Consider the following 10,543-nt stretch of genomic DNA (forward strand, 5'->3'; position numbering starts at 1 on the left):
GTGATTGGTGAACAACCTGTGCCTCCATGGAAAATGTTTATAAACATGGCATTCAACAAGCAGTCATTTGCAAAATTTCTGTGTAAATATATGGTGCAAACCCAATAGATTCATTCCTTCTTGCAGGAAGCTTTTCTAATGATGAAGTAGCAAAGTCTGTCATGAGTAGAGGTGCTGAAGAAACCCAAGATTTGTCCAGATTCCACTCAAGAGGAAGCAGATACAAGGATCCTCCTCCATGCAGTATATGCCATCATGGCTTTTGGGTCTTAGTGTCCTGATACAGACATTTTGATCCTTGCTGTTCAGTACTTTCCAAAAATAGAACATACATAACATGTGGTTTGAAATAGGCATCATTACCAGCACAACTGACAAGCTGTTGCTTAATACCTGAGCATATGATTTATGATGCACTTATTCCTGACTTCTGCTGTTCATGCATTAACAGGATGCAACTCTGTGTCATCCCTATATGGTTCTGGGGGGAAAATATGTGTTTAATGTGTCAAAATAAAGAGAGCTTACCACTTCAGCAATCTTGCCAAATTGGTAGAAGGTGACAGACAAGCCGCAATTTCTGCAGCAAGTTGGTAGCAGGGCTGTATGACCAGAGCGGGAAAGAAAAGGAGACCCACAGAGCTCTGAATTACTTGTGCCTCACATCAAAAAGGACCTGTCACTGGCCAAATTCCCACCATATGAGGATAGTTTTGAAGAGCATGTCAAAAGAGCATCTTGGCAAACAAAGATTGTATGTTTCAGAGTAGCAGCCATGTAAGTCTGTATCCGCAAAAAAGAAAAGGAGTACTTGTGGCACTTTAGAGACTAACAAATGTATTTGAGCATAAGCTTTCGTGAGCTACAGCTACATGCATCCGATGAAGTGAGCTGTAGCTCATGAAAGCTTATGATCAAATACATTTGTTAGTCTCTAAGCTGCCACAAGTACTCCTTTTCTTTTTAAAGACTGTATGTCTTCACAAATAGGTAAACCAGATATTGGATCACCATTGCAACACGGATGGAAAAATGTGGATGATGAACTATTTCCTGGATTCTTCAAGGGCCCAATGGCACCTGACCTTCTACAAGGCCTTATCTGTGCCTGCAGCAGTAGAGATTGGTGCACAATAAACTGTATCTGTAATCAGAACAATCGTCGCTTCACCGAACTGTGGACATGCCAAGAAATAAAAACTGTGGTAATCCCCCTCCTCTCTCAGAGACCATAAACAAAATGATGATAATGATGTTGACTAGAAATGTCTCCAGCTCTATTACATTTCAGTGATACCCGTACAAATTATTAGATTTTGTTTCACCCTTCAGACTGTTGTGTTGCTCTGAAGTCACAAAGAAATCCAATTTTATTTCTTGAAATAATACATAATCATGAAGCTAACAAACAAATGCAACTATTTCAAAATGGTCATTTTAATGTGACTGTTATCACCATTTCCATCGTAGCAGCATCACATCATACCTCATCTTAAAGTAGACATAATAAGTTTCCAATGATGTGCTTTTATGTAGAGAGGATACATTAAGTTGACCAAATTGGTCGTGTTCTATATCCAATTCTACCACTGACCTGCTGACCTTGGGGAAGTCACTTACCCTCTCCATGCCTCACCTTCCCCATCTATAAAATGGGCACAATATTTGCCTGTTTCACTGGGCTTTGAAAGACAATTCTGTAATGCTCGCAAAGTGCTTGGAGAGCCAAAGGTCTCTCTTGGAAGGTCCTAGAGAAGTGCCATCTTACTGTATATCATGGCTCCACACAATCAGTGCTATGCTCCCAACTTTGGAACAGTCTGTGACAGCTTCATGGCCTCTTTAGACTGGACTCTGGGCCTTCAGCACCCCTGCTTCACCCATGAGCTCTGTTCAGCGAGTCCAACTGAGACAGACTCCTGGAGACTTGTACACTCTGCAGGGATTAATGCACCGTGCCCAGCATTTGCAGTGACACTCACACAGCATTGTCAAAACAGGCAGGTTTATTCATTAAGTGGAACACAGCATAGGAAGTCCTGTAGGTAGCATGGTGAACTGAAGGCTAAAGCACAGTCCATTCTGGTTAGCCCTGAGCCCAGCCAAGCTGTAGTGAACCCCTTTGTTCAAGCTCCGTCTTTCCCTCTGACCTCCTTGGTCATACTCCAGGTGAGAACCTTGACTCCTGCTAGCAGTCAGCTCTTATTCCCCACCCCCTGACATCACACTTTCCCAGGCCTTTGTTCTCCAGGTGGAAAATGTTGCTCAGTCTTCCTGCAGAGAGGTGGGAAAATCCAAATCCCTCTGGGTCGTAGGTTGGTTGATGTCAATGGCTGGGCAACTGCATTTGCCACCATCTTTTCAAATGCTCCTCTGATATGGAGGCCAAGGCCCAGACAGCTAGGCAACAATCGCACCTCTCTCTCTTAGCCTGCCCTGAGAGCAAACAGATGTTTACCACTCCCACTGCATAATAGTTCAGCATATAGGAGAAACTGAGGCACAATCTCATAAAAATATGATAATATATTGCCACTTCATCCCATTATGTTATTCTGAAATTGTAAGGTGTTCTAACTCATTGTTAAAAATCAAGAATCACCTAGAACCAATTTGGTACATCACAACATAAGGTCTGTCTACACCGCAATCAGACATGTGAGTGCAACACATGTAGACATGCTAGCTAGCTAGCAGTGAAACCATGACAGCATGGGCTAGCCTCTTGCGTACATACCCAGGGTTCTGGGCGAGCCTGAACATCCCCTGCTGCCACAGCTTTATTGCTGTTGTTATTCAAGCAAGTTAGCTTGGGTATGTCTACATGTGCCGCACTCATGCCGCTGACAGCAATGTAGACACAGATCCATAGATCTGGGACAGCAGACAGAAAACTAGATAGATATGGACTTTCAATGCAATCAAAGGGGGCATGGATCAGTGTTCATCTCGGACTCCCAATCCCAGCCCAAGCCAGGGAAGCTAATGATCCAACAAGCAGACTAAATTCGGTGATGAATCCTGGTCACCTGAAGCATGTTGCGCGTACACTAAGAAGAATGCTATCAAATAAGCCCATGAAATCTTGAATTGCATACAAAGGCATCATGTTACACAGTGAGGTAGCAAGTGTTCCTCACTATAGCACTAATGAAACTGCACCAACCAGGCTAGATTTAATTTCGTTTAATGCTGCCAGAGGTGAGGGAAGGAATTCAGAGAAGAGTAACAAAAATGATTAAGTTGATGGAGGAACTCAGATTTATGAAAGAAGACTGAGAGAGCTAAATATATGCAGTTTGGCTAAGCATTGACTAAGGGGGAAACGGTAACTGCACACAAGTATGGGCAGGGTGTAAACACCAAAGAGGAAGAGGAATGTCTTTAGGTGGTACAAGGTTTACCAACGAGTAACTAGATGAAGTTCAGCAAAGGATGATGTTTAGAATGAATGTTAAGGACTTCTTAACTGGAATCTCTCTGAGATTGTTCAGTTTCTCCAGATATTTCTAGTGCTCCTCCCCAACCCTCCCAATCACCGGTGTAACCAAGCTTCCCCAAGAAGAAATCCCATACTTGAGTTATCTAGGCCTGAAGCACACACTGCAGACAGTAAGCCTGCACTGGCTGCTCAGGGATGGATGTGATGGTTGAACTGATCTTTTTCTACAACAACAATGACTTTCCAGCCCACTCTGCAGGAGTATGTCAGTGACTTTGATTGCTCCATCTCAGGGATTCTGAACCTTTTTCATAGCACGGACTACGCCTTACTAAAGACAATGGAACATGGTCCAATCTCCCCACCAATTTGCAATCGCATAACATCCCTGCAGCAACTACACCAATTGCTTGCCTGAACTGCATTTAATGTATTTTTATCTTCTTTTAATATTATGTAGCAGACGCTAACGCTCCTCCTTGTTTCTACCACATGACCAGCCAGCTCTCCCAAGGCCACAAGTAGATGCTCCACAGACTTCATATACATAGCCAGTGCTCTGCCTTATTTTGTGCCTAACACACAAACCACTGAGTAGGTAGAATGCTATGTTATCCATTCTGTTCCATTGCCATATTCACTCAGCACAGCCCTAAGCTTAGGTCTAACCTAGCTGCAGCACATTGCAGGGATATACATAAGAGGAGATTGACCACATGTGGATTTGGTTACCTGTCCCCCTCTCCATATAACATATATGGGGACCACTGAGCCCAGTATCTAAGTTCTCAAGGATTCCTAACCTTGGACAGCTGGTAACAATCTGCCAGACCTGAAAAATGCTTTCGATGCCAGTATTTAGGGCCAAATTGAACCTGGGAGTAAGTATATTAAATGCCCATTGAGGTCAGTGGAGCTGCACCCACTTACACCTAAGCTTACTTTGGTTCTTAGATACAGTCTCTTACTATACTTTTAACAGAATTAATTAAGTGTTTTAATCTGCCGCAGTTGAATCAAAAGCTTTCCTCTGAGAAATGTCTGCTAGCTCCCTGCACATTTAAAACATCCTTCTCACAAAAATGATCGTGCTTAGAAAAGATAACAATGTACATCAAAGATTTAACCCTGTAACAGGAGCCACGTGCTAAAGATCTACTTTCAGTGGACGGAGAAGCAAGCCCTGAACTCAGGATCAATCCTGAACATCCACAACTTCCATCGATTTCAAAATGAATTGAGTATGCTCAGTGCTTCATGGGATCAGACCTATGCATTGTAAAAGATTCAGATTTGGGGAGATGAACATGCAAGTTACGTATAGAAAATCCTGTTTGTGTCTACCACTGCTTTCTACTGGACAAAAACTGAGTTATATTACTGACCAGAATCAGGCCTTCATGGAACAGAAATGGCATTGCCCTCAAGTGGCAGTAGCTTCCAAAGGCTACAAGCCGTAACCACACTACTCAAGTGTGAATGATACTTATGATCATATTCCAAGAGACTTACCAGCTTCTGTGCTATGATGTTATAGTGACTGAAGGACTGGAGCAGGGCCACAAAACAGACTTTACAGCCAGCTGGGAAATAAGACAAGACACATTATCCCTTCAGTGTTGTAAGCTCCCACTCTCAAAGCATTTGCAATGAAGAAGAGTCAGACAACCAAAAGCCTATCAAAAAGGGGAGAAGACTCTCACCCCCCAATGGAGTTGCTGGCTCACATTTAATGTAAGTTTATTTTAAACCTTTAAACCGATGATCTCTCCCCCATTTAAAGAAAACTTTGTTCAGTAAAAAAATAAATTAAAATATCGCTAAAAAAAAGCCCATAAATTAGAAAGCCTCTTATGTCTCCTCTCCCTGCTGCCATGGAAGTCCCAAGCATTCTCTACCACTGGAGAGTCTTTAAAATAAGGACTATGGGCCACACCAAGACATGGTCTTGTCTGCTGAATTAACATCTCTTGGAGTATCAAAAGACCCTTTCATTTGGCTATAATGGGGCATACACATGGTTTAATCCTTGTCTTGTCAGATTCACAAGCTTGGACATAATGATAAATGAGAAGTTTCAACAAAGAAGTCTCTTTAAGAAACTTCTTAAATATACGGGTTTTGGAAAATAAAGGCCTTGGCTGTTTGAGGAACATAAAACCCAGTATCCATCAGAAACATGGTCTTTGAGATTTGGGGCACATGGAATTAATTCGATGCAATTGTTTCTCCCCGTTGGAGATAGTGACTTGGTAAAATGAGTTCAGCTGATTCAGTTTAGCCTACAGTGAATGTTCAATGATGTCAGAAAGCCACCAACCAGTCGGGCAGTTTCTGCTAGACAGTGACACTATACTCAAACAATACGGATGTGCTACCAATCAGGATTGAGGATCACTGGCAGAGTTGAGGTGGGACCCAGCACTGAAACAGGGGGTGTTGCAAGGCTGGATGGAGGTTCATTGGCAAAGCTTCTCTATCTGGGTGTTCCTATAGCACCTACTGCTAAAGTAGAGGAGCAAGCATGGTAGCTTTGGGTGGGTCTCAGGACTAAAAGGAGGACAGGATTGTGGCACATGGACGGAATACTGTGAGGGATTCCAGGACAGCAAAGGATGTTTGCTGCTCAGAAATGCAGTGCACTGACAGAGCCGGGCCGGGACACAGAACTACATTATAAGGCAGTGCTGAGGATCAGAACTGAAATCCATTAGAAACCCAGGATGGGAAGCCTGCACGGTGCATAGGTCAATATGCAGCTGTATACATCCTTCACTTTCAAAAGCACTCAATATCTTGCATTCAGTTCAAACAAATGAAGGAAAAGTTTGGCAAAATTCTTCCCTCAGGGACACCCATGCAACCCCACTGAGTGCAACAGGATACACAGGCATAACGGAGGACAGCATTTGATGCACCAGCACCTATGTGCTAAACATCAATGCAGGTTCAGAAGGCTGGTTCCTGAGAGCCACATTACGTCACAATACAAACCGATTTATCCAGGACTGCAGCTTTGCTATGAGAGGTTTGGAAAAGTCCAGGGCTCCCCACAATAGTATTTAAAACAATTCAACTAGACAGGCCAGCTCTGCTGTAGCTGGTGAATCGTTAGCAGGAGAGACACTATTACTCAACTTGCCATTTGGGCTGGGTTCTTGTTTGTTCTTTTTTAAACACAGTCATGTACCAGAAAGTTTGCTGACATTTGTTACATAATATTCCTTTTACATTTCAAAATGTGTGGGTAATGAATAAGTTTATGTTATATAGCAACTTCCAGCCCTAACAAGCCAGAGCGCCTTACAACATTCGTTTAATTTCACAACATCCCTACGTCCAAGTATGCTATGCATTTTGCAGATGGTGAAGCTGAGCCACAGAGAGATTAAATGACTTGTCCAAGGTCACAGAGAAAGCCCAAAGACAAGTTAGGAATAGAGGTCCAACTCCCAGTGTCCTGCTCTAATCAAAAGAGGGCACAGTCTCCCTAAAACCAAGCTCTATCCCATCAGACATAGTTCATATGTCGGCTGGATGATTCTATCAGGGCCAAGCAAGTCACATCTTCTTTTGCCACGTTCTCACATACCTTTGAGATAAAAGGAGAGGAAGTGGTGCACCAGGAAGCTGCCATCTGTCTTGGTGTCACGCAGCAATGTGAGCGTCCCCTGGAAAACAATGAGCAGAGAACCTTAAAGAAAGGAGAGAGGTGAGGGGGGATTTGATAGCAGCCTTCAACTACCTGAAGGGAGGTTCCAAAGAGGATGGATCTAGACTGTTCTCAGTGGTAGCAGATGACAGAACAAAGAGCTATGATGTCAAGTTGCAGTGGGGGAGGTCTAGGTTGGATATTAGGAAAAACTATTTCACTAGGAGGGTGGTGAAGCACTGGAATGGGTTATCTAGGGAGGTGGTAGACTCTCCATTCTTACAGGTTCTTAAGGCTTGGCTTGACAAAACCCAGGCTGGGATGATTTAGTTGCGGTTGATCCTGTTTTGAGCAGGGGGTTTGACTAGATGACCTCCTGAGGTCTCTTCCAACCCTAATCTTCTATGATTCTAGATGGCAAAATTAAAATGCTGATCTCCTTCCCCCCATCACAGCTACGAAGCGGCAGAATCTATGTTGATTGAGGCACACAGCTATGAGGGGGTCTCCACTACTATTTGTGACTGGTTACAGGGAAGAGTCCTACACAGTACAGACTGGTCCTCAAGCTGCCTCTGTAGATTCGTCCCTTACGATTAGCACCAAAATCCTTAGATTCAGGAAGAGACTCAGGTCCCATCTACCTCTATAAATTCTACCACATTAGGAGAGCTATGATTGGCTCCCAGCATAGATTGGTCTTGAAATATGAACAGGACCAAATGGTGGTAAGTGTTCCCAGATTGTGCTACAGCCCTGCCAAGTCCAAAGCTGTAGCAGGGTACAGAAATATGGTTCAAACACAGTGCAGCTCTGTCTGCAATTTATTTTAAGGTTTTCTTCTGACCCAGCACAGATGTAGTAGGCTGATTTCAGTTGGAAAACTGACACCCTGTTCCTGCTGGCATCGGGCTCAGGATAAACACGTTTGTCACCATGGAGTTCTAGTCAGCTACCTTCATCAGCGTAGCCCCAGCTATGCTACAAAAGCATAGTGACTGGATGCTGTGGCTATGTCTACCCTAGCCTTTTGCCCTCCAGAGTTTCCTACTGTTGTTACTGCTGGTGTAGCTCCACTGTTAGTAGCAATAGCAGGCACATTACTGTAAGTAAGATGCAGGTGGCTGCTGAAGTTTTGACCAGTGTGTGTAGCCTAACTACACTCAGAGCAGGTCTAGACAACATGATGGTAAAACACTAAATACCAGTCTGCCACTGGTGGCAGCAGTAGTGAGAAATTGGGGGTGGGGGGCGCAAACTGTAGCATAAATTGCCGCTACTGGGACAAGAAAGTCTAGGCCCTCCCCCTCAACTGAGTGGGAGGAGCCATTGGACCCAGGCCACAACTCAATACAGGGGAAAACAAACGAAAACACAGGAACAGGAATAAAGGTCAAAGGTTGAAAATTAGGGATCCAGAGGAGAACATCAAGCAGAGAACCCCAGATAGCGCCCACTGCTCCTCAAAGGTGTTAGTCAGTGGACACTGCCCAGAGGAATTCTGCCTAGAGGCGCGATCGAGTAAGTAGGGCCCTTCCAAGTTCACAGCATGAAAAATGCGTCAGGGACTGTGAAATAAGCCCTTCCACGTGAAATCCGATGTCCCCTTGTTCCTCGGAGCGCCTCAGCAAAGGGGGCTCCTAGCTCTGACTGGGCAGGGGAGGGACAAGACTTGTCCCTCCCCTGCACACTGCTCTGGGAGTGGGGGAGGGGGAGACCAAACCAACCTCCGGGTGCCTCCCCCTGCTGCAGGACGCTCTCTGGAACTGGGCAGCAGCCTGAGGTTCCTGCAGCTGGAGGAGGCTTGTGGAGTTGTGTCCAATCTTCCCTGTGCTGCTCAGAGCATCCCAGCAGAGGGCTCCTAGCTGCTACTCCAGGCAGGGCTGGGGCATGACAGGACTTGCTCTTTGCCTGCAGCACGGCTCTTGGATCTCTCTCCTGGCTGCAGATAGCTCCACACCTCCTTCTCCCCACTCACTTCCTATCCCCCTCCCTTTGCAGCTGCTTGGGGAGGGAACATTGTACAGGGAACTGCCCCCCCCTTCAAGGAGCAATTATTAGCTTATTTCAATAATAATAGAAAGAAAGGTGAGGCACTTGACACACTTTTTTGATTGACACTTTACAGCAGCAAATCATACTCAGGGCTCAACCCACTGATTGGTTTATATGGACATTGGGGAGGTTTTGTAGTGTAGTGATCTCAATTCCCTGCCTACCAGAAGACACATGCAATTACTGTAAAATGAGTGTCCAAAGTAAATAAAAAACTTCTAAAATGTTTACTGCAGCAGATTGGGCTTCCAAATTCTACACACCGATGATGACAAACAATTTTATACAAGCCGCAATGTTTCATTGGATCACACACGTCGGGAAATGGTGCAGCACCACAGACTTGGAAACCCATCAAAGCAGAAAGAGGGCTGCAGAGAGTGCATTGCTGGTAAACGAAAAGTTCCAAAAACAATTTCTTCTCTTTTTAAGAAGATGACAGAGAGCTCTGAGACCCACATTTAGCTACAATGGAACTTGTGGATGCATTTGTAAGTGCTAATATACCATTGGAAAAACTTGATCACCCAAAGCTGTACGAGTTCATTCAACGGAACGTAGAAAATGCCAGTTGCTTACCAAGTGCGAATAAGCTATGACAGGACTACCTTCCAAAGGCTTTTGCTACACATTTTGAGGAGATAAAGTCTCAAATTAACTCATGTGTCTTTTGCAATCATTTCGGATGAGTCCACAGATGAACAAGACAACCATGTACTGCATGTTCTGTTTGATTTTATTTCTGGTAAGGCTGAAGATGTACAGACAGGAAAGCTAACAATAGTGCTCACCGACTGCATTTATTTGGATGCTGTTAACTACTACAGTTTCTCAAGTGATAATTAAAACTATTTCAAAAGTACAGTGCGAACTTTGACAAAAGTGTCTGCTTTCATAAGTGACAATGCAACTTACGTGACGAAATCTTTCAAGTCGGTTCTCCAAGGTCTAAGGCCAAATGCTGTCTGTACACATGTAATGGACATATAATTTCTCTTGTCGGTGAGCTGTGTAGATGTGAGTTTGGTAAAGCTGATAAAGATCTTTTTAATGTAGCTGACCAGTTTAAACACTGCCCTAACTGCAAACTTCGATACAAGCAGCACATTGCAAACCTGACTGAAATGACTGAAACTGGGGAACAAAAAATTGCACTTCCCCCAGAGCCAGTAATGACTCGTTGGAATTCCTGGTTTCGGGCTGTACAATACCATGCAGCCCGCCTGAAGAGCTCTCAGAGTTCGTCTCAGAAGAGCTGACTCTGACACTGAAAACGCAGGTTTTAACAGAACTGTCAACCTTTCTAAACGATGCTCAGCTGCAGGAGGAAGTTCAGTTTGTTGTCAAAAATGCCACAGGACTCATGGACTTAATCACTTGGTTTGAATCTCAAC

The 10,543-nt window shown here is 44.2% G+C and overlaps 1 protein-coding gene across 1 annotated transcript in view; it reads right to left on the bottom strand.

Annotated features, from left to right (window-relative positions):
• Positions 1-7,130, bottom strand: part of ELP6 (elongator acetyltransferase complex subunit 6) — a 30,362-nt gene extending 23,232 nt beyond the window's left edge. Inside the window, exon 1 of the mRNA XM_043509802.1 lies at positions 7,035-7,130. Within this exon, the coding sequence (XP_043365737.1) occupies positions 7,035-7,079 (45 nt within the window). The 5' untranslated portion in view covers positions 7,080-7,130. The remainder of the gene's footprint in view (positions 1-7,034) is intronic.
• Positions 7,131-10,543: the final 3,413 nt, after the last annotated feature.

This window comes from Dermochelys coriacea, chromosome 2 (assembly GCF_009764565.3).
Source record: "Dermochelys coriacea isolate rDerCor1 chromosome 2, rDerCor1.pri.v4, whole genome shotgun sequence".
NCBI classification, from domain to species: Eukaryota; Metazoa; Chordata; order Testudines; family Dermochelyidae; genus Dermochelys; species Dermochelys coriacea.